Source organism: Scylla paramamosain, chromosome 5, assembly GCF_035594125.1.
Source record: "Scylla paramamosain isolate STU-SP2022 chromosome 5, ASM3559412v1, whole genome shotgun sequence".
Lineage (NCBI taxonomy): Eukaryota > Metazoa > Arthropoda > Malacostraca > Decapoda > Portunidae > Scylla > Scylla paramamosain.
Window position 1 is genome coordinate 15,311,113 of NC_087155.1, and position 15,579 is coordinate 15,326,691.

At 40.0% G+C, this 15,579-nt stretch overlaps 1 protein-coding gene across 5 annotated transcripts in view; it reads left to right on the top strand.

Annotated features, from left to right (window-relative positions):
* LOC135100577 (adipokinetic hormone/corazonin-related peptide receptor variant I-like) overlaps positions 1–15,579 on the top strand; it is a 382,588-nt gene that overhangs the window by 354,795 nt on the left and 12,214 nt on the right. For 4 of the 5 annotated variants that reach the window (XM_064003596.1, XM_064003594.1, XM_064003597.1 and 1 more), the window contains one exon: positions 2,864–2,938. The exons of the other annotated variant lie outside the window; for it this stretch is intronic. In XM_064003596.1, coding sequence (XP_063859666.1) covers positions 2,864–2,938 — 75 coding nt within the window. The remainder of the gene's footprint in view (positions 1–2,863; positions 2,939–15,579) is intronic. 5 annotated transcript variants of the gene reach the window in all.

The following is a 15,579-nucleotide window of genomic DNA, read 5'->3' on the forward strand; positions in this document are numbered from 1 at the left end:
CTCTCTCTCTCTCTCTCTCTCTCTCTCTCTCTCTCTCTCTCTCTCTCTCTCTCTCTCTCTCTCTCTCTCTCTCTCTCTCTCTCTCTCTCTCTCTCTCTCTCTCTCTCTCTCTCTCTCTCTCTCTCTCTCTCTCTCTCTCTCTCTCTCTCTCTCTCTCTCTCTCTCTCTCTCTCTCTCTCTCTCTCTCTCTCTCTCTCTCTCTCTCTCTCTCTCTCTCTCTCTCTCTCTCTCTCTCTCTCTCTCTCTCTCTCTCTCTCTCAGGAGTTGTTCATTCGGTCTTCTCACCCCTTCATACTCTCCCTCACTCCTCTGCACGTGTATTCTTTCAGCGCAGCGCCTGCCTTCCCACACTTAACAGCGAGCCACTTGTTGCATTCCCCTGCGTGTTTATGTGAACCAGTTTCATGTGTATGTTCTTTTATTGCTTGCTCTGCTTCTTAACTATTTCCTTTTCTCTTTTTCTCCAGTTCTGGGTAATGTTTTAGTTCTATTTTTTAATCACTGTCATATCAATAGGCCTTTTTTTTTTTACGTTTTTTTTTTTTTTACTTTTGCCACAGCTGTTCCTACGTAAAAAAGGTTTCAAAAGATTGGTGTAAAGAGAAAAATGTCGTTACCACGTTTTCAGTCAAGTTTTTTCATTAGTTTGTGAGGGATAATGTTTTATTTATTTATTTATTTATTTAGTATATTCTGAGCTATGATAATCGTCTTTATATTAATCATGTAAGCATCTTATGTGGAGAATGCTGTAATTCTCTTCATCTCTGAACTTAACCGTTTTACTGCTTAAAAATTTCTGCTTTAATCAACATTTTTAGGCACTTATTGCAGTATTAATCTCGTTTAAATATTTTTCTTGCCTAGGAAAAAAAGTAATAAACCTCCTGTTCTCTCTTTTGTCTCATCTGTCACCACGCAAACAATTTTTTATAATGCACTGGAGGTTAATGAAGGAGTTCCATAGCAGTATAAGGGTTAAAGAGTGAACTGCACGTGTTCTGGAGCGTAAAGACATAATAACTACACCGCTACGCATGTTACCAGCACTGTATTCACCCCCTCCCTCCTTATAACGTTACCAAAGCATGTTCATCACCCTTATGGATGCACCTTTAACCTTGACTCTCACCAAAGTAAACATGCTGATCAAATGCAGGAATTAACCAGTATCTTGACTCACTTGTTTAACTGGTAAACTCTGTATCTTTCTACCTGTTTGCTCTTCGTTTCTCTTGCGACTTGAATGTTTGAAAAGAGAGGCATCTGAACACCATCAAAACTAAATTTGCAACTTTTTGGGGATTTTCCTCCACTAATTATCGGGGTTTTTTTTATGTAAGCGTGACGTATTGAACAAGTTTTTTTTCTCTTATATTTATGCTCTCGGTCAGATTTCTCAGCTTGCAGAAAATTAAACAAAACAAAATAAAACATTCTCACCACCATTCATCCCAAATCCTCTGCACGGACTGACTCGCCTCTCACAATTAGGTTATCCATATTCACCCCGCGTCCGTACCTTGGCATGCTAATCACCTGCTCCAATTAACCTCTTCCTGTCCCTCGTGTACCTGCATGTACCTGAAAATGCTAATTAGTTTTCTTAATTAACTAGTTTCCCTGCATCCACCTGAGCCAGCCAAGCATACTAATAACCTTAACTAATTCCTTCATTTACCTGAACGTACCTGAAGATGCTAATTAGTCTACCTGTACCACCCACCTCCCACGTCCATCCACCTGCGTAACACCTTTACATTATTAATGATGACGATAGGAGGTGTCAGTCTTAGGGTACAGTGGACCTCCATACTTCAGTCTTAGAAGCCTCGAAGTCATCCCTTGAAGTCCTCCTGTGAGTTTTCTTTGACGTGTAATTTCATCATGTATCGTGACCAAGTTTCTTATCGTTACTCCTTAACCTGAATTCACTCCCTTGTCTTGGTCCACTGTGTTAAAACTGCACGGAGGAGGTGTTGTCAAGTTCACTAGCTGAGTAATGCGAGTATATCTTTCTTCCTTCACTGTGAGTTGTGCTTTCCCTCAGTCTTAAGCCCTTTGATTTGCTGATATTCTTAGCAAACCTGGCACGTGTTTTTTTTTTTTTTTTTCAAGCACATTGGAGGGTTTGACAATGAGAGGAAACACTAAGCACGGTGGAAGAGAGTGGGGGCAGGTTACTTGTTTTATGTCCATGACTAAGCAACTGTTACACCTTCGATACATTTTCAGTATAGTCAGGGTCGGGTGCAGTAACCCTCTGTATTCACTCTCACTGTGCTTGCTTTATCCTTCCGTCTTGTTAAGTCCTTTAATCTCCCTATGATTGTCTCTTTGATCAGAGGGTTTAAGAGTGCGGAAAATTGATCAACACAAAGTGAGTGTGTTGTGTTACTTAACTATCGACCTCGGTTCATCTGACTCATAAACACGCATTGGTGTAGTCTTACCTGACAAGAAAAAAAAAAAATGAATTTACTCTCACCTAACCTTGAAAACATCATCTTCACTTGACATTGAAATCACTTGAATTAATTTTCATCTGACCTTAAAACCACAAGAATTTATCCACACCTGAACTCGAAAATACCTGAATTCATCTCACCTGACCTTCAAAACAATAAATTACATCTGTATCTGACCTTAAAATACTAAAATACAGTACATTTTAACTTGACCTTGAAAATGCATAAGTACACCCTAAATTACACCTTAACCTGACCTTGAAAACACTAAAGAACGCTCTAACCTGACCTTAGAAACACTAATCACTTTAAACACATTAATACACATTACACTTGACCTGACCTCGCAGCTTAGGGCCTCACGCTTGACCTTTATTTTCCCCCTCGGTCTTAAGGTCTGCATCAGGGTCCGACTCAGCTATATCCCTCCCAATGCAGACCCTCCCCACCGCCTCCCCGCTCAGCCGAAGGTAAGTCTCTCCCCTCCCCAGGACTCCCCAAGACCTCCCTTGTTACCTCCCCGACTCCTGCCTAATTCCTTACTGACCTGCGTTGTGTGAGATTGTGATGTGGTGGTGGTGGTGGTGGTGGTGGTGGTGGTGTTTGTGCGTGTGTGTGTGTGTGTGTGTGTGTGTGTGTGTGTGTGTGTGTGTGTGTGTGTGTGTGTGTCGTTCTCTCTCTCTCTCTCTCTCTCTCTCTCTCTCTCTCTCTCTCTCTCTCTCTCTCTCTCTCTCTCTCTCTCTCTCTCTCTCTCTCTCTCTCTCTCTCTCTCTCTCTCTCTCTCTCTCTCTCAGGTTCCAATAAAGTACACGAGTTTTTTTTTCTTTTTTCCCTTCTTTTTTTTCCATTTTCCAGCAATTCATTTTTCCCTGGTTAATTTTATACCTGACCTCCCTTTTGTTTTATTATTTTTTTCGTTCGTTTGTTTGTCCACCCTCCATCGAGTCTCATTACCTTGGCGAAATAATCACATAATAACGCCATAATCAAGCTAACTCAGTCCCCTTTATGTGTTGCGTCATTAATCTTATGTTCAACTCTTTTGTTCACGTGTCTGTAATGTTTCTGGCAAGATGAATGTTCACCAGTGTGTTGCAGGCCTGGAAATTATATTGTTCTTATGAGACTCGCTTAATTATCTCTCTCTCTCTCTCTCTCTCTCTCTCTCTCTCTCTCTCTCTCTCTCTCTCTCTCTCTCTCTCTCTGGAATAGCATTTTAATGGATTTTTTCTTTAGAATTTCCATTTGTGTTCGTTCATTCAAACACACAAATAATAAATAGATAAGCCTCATCGGAGTCGCTTATTCATCTCTAAAGCGGAGTTTGATGAATTTTATGAATCACTTGTTAGTTCAGGCCCATTTCGATCGTCCAGTGTTGTATTGATGCGAAACAGCAAATCATTAATGGATACAGAGGTATGAATTGTTCATTTCGTAATGGAACTCAGGTAGCTGTTCATCAGTCTATGGAATATTGCACTCGATAAAGTTTTCCGTGATTTGTTTGTTCATTGGTTATCTAATTCTTCATTTGCTTTGTTGATGCAAAGGAGATTTCAAGACACTTATCTTCACTTTATTTATTTTTTTCTTTTTTTGACCTTTGCTTAGGGAATGGCGCCTCAATGGTCCCTTTTTTATTCTTAATTTTTGTTGTCCTTGGCCAGTGCCCCTCTTACATAAAAAATAAATAAATAGATAAACAAATATGTAATGGGAGAAGTATGTATTGTTCATTTTCTTATGGAATTCAAATATTTATTACTGTCTGATGTATCTGGTGAAGTTTTTAATTGTCTGTGTTGTCAGTAACTCTTCGCCTCACTATTTGCTGTGTTGATGCACCAAAGTGATATTCAGTGCAGGAACAATGTAGTGTTCGTTTCGTTATGGAACTTAGTTAGGTGTTCCTCATTCCATGGAGGTGTATTTGGTTAACTATTCAATTGTCTGTTTGTTCAATTGCTCTTTGCCTCATTTTCTGTCGTGGCGATGCTAACCAACAAATACTCAATGGAAGAAATGTTTAGTATTGGAATATTATTATTGGAATAGCGTATGATGAACCAGCGAATTATCTGCACGTTGAGTAGCTCCTTACCTCATCATTTACTATGCTGATGCAAACTAACAACTCATACCTGAAAAAGAAAAAAAAAAGAAAACTTTCATTATGGATACCCAGGTAGTCATTTCTCCGGAGCAACTTTTCATAAACTTCTCCGTAATCTGTTTTGTTCAGTAACACGCTGTTAATTATACTGATACAATTGAACAAGTCTTTGATTCGAAGAAATACTAATAAATTCACACTGGTCACTACCCCACAACAACACAACTACCACCTGTGTGTCCTTCCTTCATTAACTTAACCACAACGCATCCACGCAGAGACAAACGTTCCCTCCGAAACTCCAGCAGCTGTCAGGAAAGTTTGCTCCGTTTAATTACAAAAGTGTTTCCGAGGAGCAATGCAGCCAGCGGAGAGAGCAGAGTGGAGGGCAGGCACTTGACTTTCCCTACAATAAACCCACTGCTTTTAGCGCTCTTCTTGGCTCTTATTCTAACCAAAAACGGAGGGATTTTGCTGTATATTGCATGTAAGTTATTTATGCATTGTCTCAGGAAATTACAGTGCAAGTGGTTCTGTTCTTGTGTTATATTTATTTATTTATTATTGTTTTGGTTAAATGGGTGTTTTCTTATGTTTTTTTCTTTTTTTTTTCTTTTTGTGCAGTGAGTTTTGTTGGTCCTAATTTTTCTGGGCTTTTTCTTTCTTTTATAGTTCGAAGATTTTGTCCAATAGTGTTTGTGATGCTTTCTTTCTTACTTCTTTCATTTACCTTATTTGTCTATTTATTTATCTATTTATTATTTTCCTTTTGTAGTTTTTTTACCCTTTTCTTTATCCCTGGAATGTATTTATTTTATTTTATTTTATTTTATTTATTAATTCATTTATTTTACGTATTTATTTATTTATCCATTTATTTTATTCATTTATGTGTGTGTGTGTGTGTGTGTGTGTGTGTGTGTGTGTGTGTGTGTGTGTGTCATAAGATTCTTGCCCTTGTTTGTTATGTCCTTGGTTTTATTTTTCTGCCTCGTGTATCTTTTACCCAAAGCACTTTTTGTCCTGTTCGTGTCTCTCTCTCTCTCTCTCTCTCTCTCTCTCTCTCTCTCTCTCTCTCTCTCTCTCTCTCTCTCTCTCTCTCTCTCTCTCTCTCTCTCTCTCTCTCTTTCTATTCTTGGATCCCTAATTGCGTGTTGCGTCAGACCGTGTCTCTCTACAGTTCCAGTCCCTCCCCGTGTGCCCACTTTGCTCAATACAATTATTTACACCGCCCCTTCCTCCGCTAAATTTGCTTTTCTTTTATCCAGTTTCGGTAATCTGCTCTCACTTCACTTGTTCATCTTTTATTTGTATTGGTGCATCGTTTCTCTCTCTCTCTCTCTCTCTCTCTCTCTCTCTCTCTCTCTCTCTCTCTCTCTCTCTCTCTCTCTCTCTCTCTCTCTCTACGTTTTTTTTTTTCCAGGTGTTTCTTCATATCTGTTTAGAAATGAGTACAGATATTTATTTTTTTGTTAGCTTTTTCTTTTTTCTTTCCTTGTGTGTGTGTGTGTGTGTGTGTGTGTGTGTGTGTGTGTGTGTGTGTGTGTGTGTGTGTGTATGTGTGTGTGCCATCTCCTCTATATTATGTCCTATGAAGTACAAGCTGGCGGTAGTAAATATTCAGCTCCTTTGATACGCGTGCTTGTCTTAGTGGCCTCAATGCAGTCAACACCTTCCAACATCCCCTTTTCCGTCTCCTCTCGCTCATCGCTTTACCTCCACTACAGTAAACAAGCTGTATTCGTTGTCTTTTTAGTTGTCAATGATACTTTTTTTGAGTATGGTGATAGTTCAAGGATTCTACGTCATTAGTGTAAAATCAAGCATGTGAGACTTCAATTAATCGTTCCATTGGTCTTTGAAAACAGTCTAAGCATTTTGTTTTAATATGATCCGTAGTCTTCTTGGGTCTCCTTCCACAAAGACAATTTTTATTGGCCACATAGCAAACAACTGCGTAGCTTCCTCTCTTGTGTGTGCCTTCTCTTTTTTCTTTTTCTTTTTGCGTTTTCCTCTCGGTTTGGCTTTTGTTTTATATGCGTTTGTCTTTTGTTTTTATTTTTGTATTTTATTGTTTCTCTGACTATGGCTTTTCGTCCTTGTTTATCTCTATCTGTGCTTCCTCCTTGACTTGCTCGTGTTTCATATTCCCTTTCGTTTTTTTTTTTTTATTTATACATTTTCTTTGGCAACGTCTGTTTCTCTTACGTTTCTATTTCATCGTCAAACTTTCTCTTGTTATCTCTTCTTATCGTCCCTCTATCCTTCTTTCTCTTCCTCTTTCCATCCGTTTCGCCTTCATTTTCGCCCGTCCTCAATTTGCAAACATCAGCACGTTGCCTCAAACAAATGACAAACTTCTGCTCCGTTTCCCTCACGCTGAGCCGGGCGGAGAAAAATTGTCGTGAATGTGTGTCAAAATATCCAGGCCTTGTGTGTGTGTGTGTGTGTGTGTGTGTGTGTGTGTGTGTGTGTGTGTGTGTGTGTGTGTGTGTGTGTGTGTGTGTGTGTGCGGTGACCATGAGAATAATCTTGATTTCCCCGGTGACCTGCACGAGAGAGAGAGAGAGAGGCAGGTTTCTGTGTTTTCTTGAAGGAACTGCGAGTGTGTTTCTCCTTAGTTGTGAATTCGGAGTGTTTGAAACTGGTCAGCACAGAAGAATTTTTTGTCGGAATTAGGCACACGAGTTCTTTTTTTTTTTTCTCCGGTGTGAATTGTCAATTGGTAATCTTTTGCTTTTTACAAGCGTATCTCGTCTTTCATAGTACAGTCCTATCACTTCCTTCTTGCCCCTTTGTAGTTAATCCCTTTTGCCACCTCGTAGACTATTTCTTTTCCACAATAGTACAACCCAATCCCTTCTTCCTTACATTACCTTCCCCTTTGTAGTTCCTCCTTTTTGTCGCCATCTTTTTCCCTCACAGTACAACCCCATCCCTTCTTCCTTACCTTGTTTCCCCTTTGTAGTTCCTTCCCCTTCGCCACCACCGCCGGTCATTCTTCCCTGTAACACCTTCTCTCCTCGGCGCTTCCTTTCTTTCTCCCCCTTACAACTTTAACTGGTCAGATTTTTCTTCACAGTCCATGTCATTAGCGCGACCTTTTCTTCCCTCCTCCTTCCCCCTCTATTACTGTCAGTCTGCCGTGTCTTTCTCCCCCTGGAGCAGCGGAAGTAAGGGAACCATTACCGCTTCATCTCAGCCTCATCACACGATAAGAAAACCCAAAGAGCTCCGAAAGAAAAGGCCATCAGGAAACAAAAGAAGCGGTGACAAGGAACCCGTGGCTTTGTTAGGGCTGCTCCCTGTGTGTGTGTGTGTGTGTGTGTGTGTCATTATGTCTGGATAAAAAGGATCAGGTGGGAATAGTCTTATCAGATTTGGGAAAGTCTTTTATAGTCAACCATTATTTTTTCTCTCCCGTTTTCTTCTTCTTACTAATTATAGCGGGGTGAGTCTTTGTGTTTTTCTTCTTTCTTTTACTTTCTTTTTTTTCGCCTTTTCTTCTTTTCATCTTTTCTTTTTATCTTTCTTTCTTTATTTTCCTTTCGTTCGTTTTTTTTTTCTTATTTCACTAGTTCTGTTTTCTTCTTCCTTCACTCCTATATTTTGCAACTTTACTATCCATGATCTTAGTTGCCCTCAGTCTAGTCCAGAGAGAGAGAGAGAGAGAGAGAGAGAGAGAGAGGAGGGTGGGTGGGGGAGAAAGCCAGACAGCCAGACAGAGTGAAACTTTAATATATAAGAGGATTTTCACACAAAGAAACGCTGTGAGGGTGTTCCATATATATATTCCTAGCAAAGAAATAATCTCCCTTGATGGCCTCTAGAGAAAACGGAAGCGCGTGGGATTGCATCAGATTATAGTGCGAGCAGACAGATTCTCCTTTCTTGTGCCTGTGGAGTGGCGAGGAAGGAAAAAAGAGAAAGAAAACGAGGCATATCGTTTCCCCGCCAGAGGTGATGCAAGGGGGAACTAAGGCCAATATTCTGAAGCACTTCGCAGCACCTGGACTACTTTCAATAGGCTATTGTTGAAGTTACACGGGTTTTAAGGGTTCTAGTGATAGATTAACAAGATTTCTACATCGTCAACAGGAGAAACACTCTTGAGAACCCGGCCAATCATTTCTGTGGCTTTGGAAACTAGTCGTGATGAGACAGCAAAGTTTTGAATACTGGTCAGTGTAAGGTATTAGTTTTTCATACCCTACAGAGCTGCCACACCCCTACAGACGTCAGTGATCATGGAATGCCGCACCTCTCTCTCTCTCTCTCTCTCTCTCTCTCTCTCTCTCTCTCTCTCTCTCTCTCTCTCTCTCTCTCTCTCTCTCTCTCTCCCTTGTCAATTGTAGCAGATGTTCAGCCTTGCTTGCATTTCTTAGTGCTCTCGCTATTCCATTTATGTTCTTTTCCCTTTGTCCGCTTCTTGCTCTTCTACTTGGGATTCCTGCCGTTAAAATTAGGTGCTCTATTTTATTAGTTCATTTGTAAATTTGAAGCTAGTGAGAGAAAGAGATAGAAGAGCGTGTTCTCGATAGTAGCGATCCAAGGAAAGACTAAACAAGATATGGCAGAGAGAGAGAGAGAGAGAGAGAGAGAGAGAGAGAGAGAGAGAGAGAGAGAGAGACTAAGCAAGGTATTATGTCACTCTTTTGGAGTAAGTGGAAGACAGGGATTAAAAAAAAGGAAATAGAAGGCAGGAAAGCAGGAATTTAGGTTGCAGCAAAGGGGAAGTAGGTATGTTCTGGCAGCGATAAGGAAGTTTTTTATCGTCGCTCTTAAATGGGAAGAGGAAAAGTTGGTGCTGGTCTCTGAGTAGCTTTCGACTCTACCTTACCTAACGTCGCCTTGTGTCTGTGTGGGTGACGAATGTGTGGAGGGGAGAAATGAAGGGAGGGAAGGATGAAATAAGGACGTGTTGCATAGTGTGTAACAAATATTCTTTTATTTTTTTGTTATTCGTAAATGTTGGTTTTTCAATAATGTGGAGTGGCAGTTGTTTTTCATACTGTTATTGTGAGGAAGGAGGGAGGGAAGAAAAAAGAGAAAGGCTTTGTTTTGTTTGTGTAATGTCTTTTTTTCTTGTTTTGTGTTTACAAGGGTTAGTTATTTAGTACACCAGAAATAATAAGCAAACGTATGCCTTAATTTTTCTCATTAAGTGTGTGGCAGGAGGAAAAGATTGTTGTGTTCATATTTTCAGTTTATTGTTTTCTGTGTTTTAAAACTGCTTTTCATTTCACAAAATAAGCTATTCTTTAGATATTTTCATTTTTTCATTTTTTTATTTTATTATGTATTTGGTGTCACATTTATATTCATAAAAAATTTCATATTCTTTATTTTTTTCTTTCCCTTGTCTGTTCAGTATTACCACAGAGATTTTATTTATTTATCTATATCAGTCATGCATCTCTTCTTACTAATGATCACTCCCACTACTCGCGTTCTGGAAGCAGTCATTAGGCGTCATCTTTTTATCTATTACTACTATTTTCTCCTCCATCATCCTCATCCAGTGAAAGCCTCGTCTTAGAAGAAATGAAGCCTCTGTTACTTAGACCTAAATTCGTGGATGTGAAATATACAAAATTCGCAGCTAAGGGAGGTGATAAACACTGAATACGTGATCGGATGAAAGTAACCCAGGAGTTCACGTGAGAAGCGTTGAGTCCGCTCGTCCATTAATAATCCCTAATTAACCTTTTCACTGCTAGACAAAATTTTCCTATAAACAACTGACACAATCTTTTTCAGACACTTATTTTGTACTACAGGCTCATAACCCATTCATACCCAGATCATTCTTCCCATAATTACAGATAATCTTTTGAACACTGTACTGCATTGTCTTAACCCATTCAATGCTAGATCCTTTCTCCCACTTCTTGAACGCTTATTTTTGTACCAGTCTCTTACATAGTCATATAAATGAAAAAAAAAAAAAAAATCAACCTACACTTCTTCTTTTCCTGTATGTCCTTGCAAGTTATTTTCTTCACAGTGGTATGAATTGCAAGGATGGCTGACTGTAGCAGTGAATTTACCTATTCTCTCGTTTATTTTTGTGTCCGTGCTGGCAATATTTCACGGTACTCTGAACATCAACAAAAAACAAGCATAGAATGAAAATGTTAATAGAATATTCCTATCGTACCCCAAGAAACACCAAGAAGAGATGAAAGATTAAAGAAAAGAAAGAATGAGACAGGAATGGAAGAAGGAAGAAATGAAAGTGGAAGTAAGAAAGTAGAAGGAATAAATGAATGAAGAAGAACAAAAACATGAGACGAGACACCAAAATTACATATATTCGTGTGTCTTTAATATTAATCAAATAAAGTATATAAAATTCACAAGTGCCTCTTAGATAATAAATACTTAGGGACGCAAGAAAGATTTAGCAACATAAAAACGCAGCAAAAAGGGAGAAGATAAAGAAAATAAGTAGAAATAGTGGGATTAGTGACGCAAGTATATGAATATGAAGGAATATATTTTTGTGTAGAAGCAAAGTGAAGATTCCTTTTTTTTTTTTATACTAGTGTGCAGGATGGAATATAATTAAGGCTCTGCAGATCTTTACGTGCGAGTTCCCTTCCGCTCATTCTGGGAAACGAGGCGTGGAATCGGAAAAAGGACGGGAATATATAAAAATAATAAATAAAATAATAACGAATAAATAAAATATGAAAAAAAACGTACCGGGAACAATTACGAAAAAAAATAAATGAAATGTAAAAATGTTGGTATGACAGAGAGAGAGAGAGAGATTGTGATGCAATACTCGACTGACTTACGATGTTTTCGTTGGAGACTGAAGGCGAAGCGATATGTATTCTCTCTCTCTCTCTCTCTCTCTCTCTCTCTCTCTCTCTCTCTCTCTCTCTCTCTCTCTCTCTCTCTCTCTCTCTCATAGCTTTTTTTTGTGTGTGCATATATCAGCGGCAGAGAAGAAAAGATGGATAAAGAGGAAGAGAAAGAATAAAGAAAAAGAAAAAAGAAAAAAATATATAAACAAAATGGAAGAAAAACATAAGCAGATGGAAAGAAAACATGATAAGCTTCAACAAAGCGAGCAAGAGAAGCAAGAAATGAACGGATAATTGAAGTATACAAACAGTAAGACAAAAATACAAGGAAGATATAGAGACGAATACTGAGATGCAACATTGAGCCTTGTAGCTGATGCATCTTTACACAATGCATAGAGAAACAGGCAGAACCAAACAGAGAGAGAGAGAGAGAGAGAGAGAGAGAGAGAGAGAGAGAGAGAGAGAGAGAGAGAGAGAGAGAGAGATTCATCGTCCGTAAATCTTGGTCTCCCTCCCATCTCTCTCTCTCTCTCTCTCTCTCTCTCTCTCTCTCTCTCTCTCTCTCTCTCTCTCTCTCTCTCTCTCTCTCTCTCTCTCTCTCTCTCTCTAATCACTGAACAATAAATCGAAAAAAGACAAAGACACAAGAGCAATGCACACACACACACACACACACACACACACACACACACACACACACACACACACACACACACACACACACACACACACACACACACACACACACACACACACACACACACACACACACACACACACACACACACACAGGGAAAAGAGCACCTTCCAGATAGAGAAAGAGACTTGGGAAAGGAGGAGGGAGAGAGAGAGATTCGAAGATAAAAAGCGAAAAGAACTATTGAATATACAAGATGGGAAAAAATGATGAATATGCAGAGGAGCTTAAACTCGAAGATAAGACGACTTGGAAGGGACAAAGAAAGGAAGGAACGACTTGACTAGAGGATCTGCATGGATGAAAAATGGAAGGAAGGAAGGAAGGAAGGAAGGAGGACAGGGGGGAGATATAAGTGGTGCTCTTCATGAAGCCTGTCTGATGGTGGTGATGGTGGTGGTGGTGGTGAAGAGTGCATCCAACATTCAAACCTCTTGTGGTCTTTTAAATGAGTAGTGAATTTGACCATCTCTCTGCATCTCCACTCATATTTTTCCTTATTTATTTATTTTTTTTTTTCAGGTATTTCAGTCCCGCGCCTCAATTTCGTTCTAGTTGTTTACCTTCGTTCATTCATTCTCCCCCATCGTATGTAAGTTTTGTACATCAGCCATTCCTCCACCTCATCTCTCCTCTATCTTCGTTTTTACTTCCATCTTTCAGTCATATCTTTCTTCTCCTCCTTCAGTCATATCTCTCTTCTCCTCCTTCAATTCCTCCTCCGCTTTTAGAATCCTCAGGTCCCATCCATCCAATCTTCCATCTCTATACTACCTTCACTATCTCCTTTAATTCTTCCTCCACTTCACTTCCAGAATTCCTCAGCTCCTCTCCGTTTAGTTCTCCATCTCTTTATACTACCATCCCTTTCTCCTTCCCCTTTAATTCCTCTTTCGCTCTCAAAATTCCTCATATCTTCTCCATCCAATTATCCATCTCTTTATACTTCCTTCCCTTTTTCCTTCTCCAATTTCTCTTTCACTTTGAGAACCACGTGATCCCCTCCACCTAGTCCTCCATCTCAGTATAATTCCTTGACATCCCTCTACTGTCATTTACCATTAAAGCATTAGAACTGCAAAGAATGAGAGTCAAAGAGGAAGACGCAGAGGACAGAAACGACTGGATGTGACTCGTATATGACGCCAACCCGTGACTCGAGGAAAACGGCGAAAGAAAAAAAGACTGTCATTTTCTATTCCACATCTTATTAACTATCTTCGCCATTACCTTACATTTCCCTTCAACGCCTATACTTCCATCGCTCCCCATCACTCCAGCTCCTCCGTCACTTCTTTTCTTTAATTCGTTTACTCCAATCAGTTCGTGGAATCCATACAGAAAGAGAAAATAGCAAATAGAAGAGGAGTTTCACGTATAGTCGGAAATAACTACTTGGAAGCCACACAAAGGGAGACTGGAAATAGACTCTGTTAGCACCTACGAAGAATGTGTGCAGGGAAGAAAGAAAAAAGTCTAAGGATATTTATATTTTTCTCCGTAATTTTCTCCTCCTCTCCGTTTGTTTTTCCCGTTGTTGTTGCTCGTGCTGGTAGTGGTGGTGGTGGTGGTGGTTCGTGGTAGTACGTCTTGATAGTGGTGTGTGTGTGTGTATGTGTGAAGTTATGTGTTTATAAGGATACTATAGAACACACACACACACACACACACACACACACACACACACACACACACACACACACACACACACACACACACACACACACGAGATAAGACTGCTTTTAAGAAATATCAAGTTCTCTTTATCGTATATAATTCCTGTTACTCAAAAATTCTCTCTCTCTCTCTCTCTCTCTCTCTCTCTCTCTCTCTCTCTCTCTCTCTCTCTCTCTCTCTCTCTCTCTCTCTCTCTCTCTCTCTCTCTCTCTAGCACTGCCATAAAATTTTATTCCCAATGAGTGGCCCAAATCCTGAAGTTATTTACATATTAATAGTAAAGTGCGTCTCTTCAGTCATGAGCGGATTGGTCACCAGATAATCGATCTTCAATTAACCTAAAACTGCTCTATCAAAGTAGCTCTTCTGGCGCGGCTGATGAAATCTTTATGTGGCGCTGTGGCAGTCTCTGATGCTCTGGAAACCTGTTATTTACTGATTGGGATGAAAGGTAATGGTACTGTACACTCATATATGTTTTCTTTATACATAGACCAACACTAGTAGGCCCAATGGAGTTTTTCTAGTGTTATAAAGTTCTACTGATATGTGATATTGATAACAAAGCTGCACTCTGATATTTGGCCCTGTTGTGGTCTGCATTCATAGTAATGTGTCCAGATGGCTTGTCCTGTAAAGAGCGACTTTTGCTGCGATCAAAGTAACGGATTTCTTGCTTAAGCCCACACACTGACGAATGTTGGCTTAGGTCACGAGGTTTACAGTACCCAAGCATCACTGAGGCGGCGGAGGCATTGCGATTCTGATTGAAGCCATCAGGTGTACGGTGTTAGCTGCGAGTCTTGCCCTTACTGAGTCACACACCATTGCCACTGCTGGGGAAAATTCTATGAAGCGTGAGGAAAAAGGGGATTAATTTAGGAATATTAAATTAGAGTTACATAGAGCCGGTTTCCTTGAATGAGTATGGGTAGGTTATGTGTAGTCGTTGCATCTCTCTCTCTCTCTCTCTCTCTCTCTCTCTCTCTCTCTCTCTCTCTCTCTCTCTCTCTCTCTCTCTCTCTCTCTCTCTCTCTCTCTCTCTCTCTCTCTCTCTCATCGTTTATCGGATCATTCATCTCTACTCCTTTCTCATTTATTCCTCCTGTCCTCCGTCTTCGTATCTACGTATTCCTTTCCCAGCGCTTCTTCCCCCCCCCCACACACACACATTCCTACTACCCACACACATAGACGGATATTTTCAACTAGTACCGAGAACGTCACGAAGAAAGACCTGACTCCCACGTTGATCACACGCGCCTATCATTACCTGAACTTGCTCTCAGAAGCGCTACGCCGTGTTAATCCGCGTAGGGAAGGTGCGAGACTTAGGAAATTGAGTAGTGTTTTCTGGCATACTATTCTGTTACGTGCAAAATTAGGGGATGAACAAAGATATTGGAGCTACCAGTGGCAGTACGTCAATATCAACAATTTAAACATAATCTACAAAATAACTATTGAATGCGTGAAAGTTGTGTTTGGGTGAGGTTATAGGTAAAAACACGGGGAACATAAGAACACAGGGCAAGAAACCAGTTAGTGTACAAATGGTAATTCCTGAATGTCAACAAATAATTGAAGCAAAGGGTTCATGATCAAGACTCAGTAAGGGAAGCCAGAAGATCACCAGTAGAGCAGCCACGACGGAACCCGTACTGGCACTCAGGTGTAAGGTTGTGAAATGATAGATGTTTTAGGGAAGTGAGTCGGGATGTGCTCCACTCTGGAAGATAAACAGTCAAGGATTATTTTTTTATAGATAGATGAATGAGGCGAGAGTTATAGAGCACAGATAAA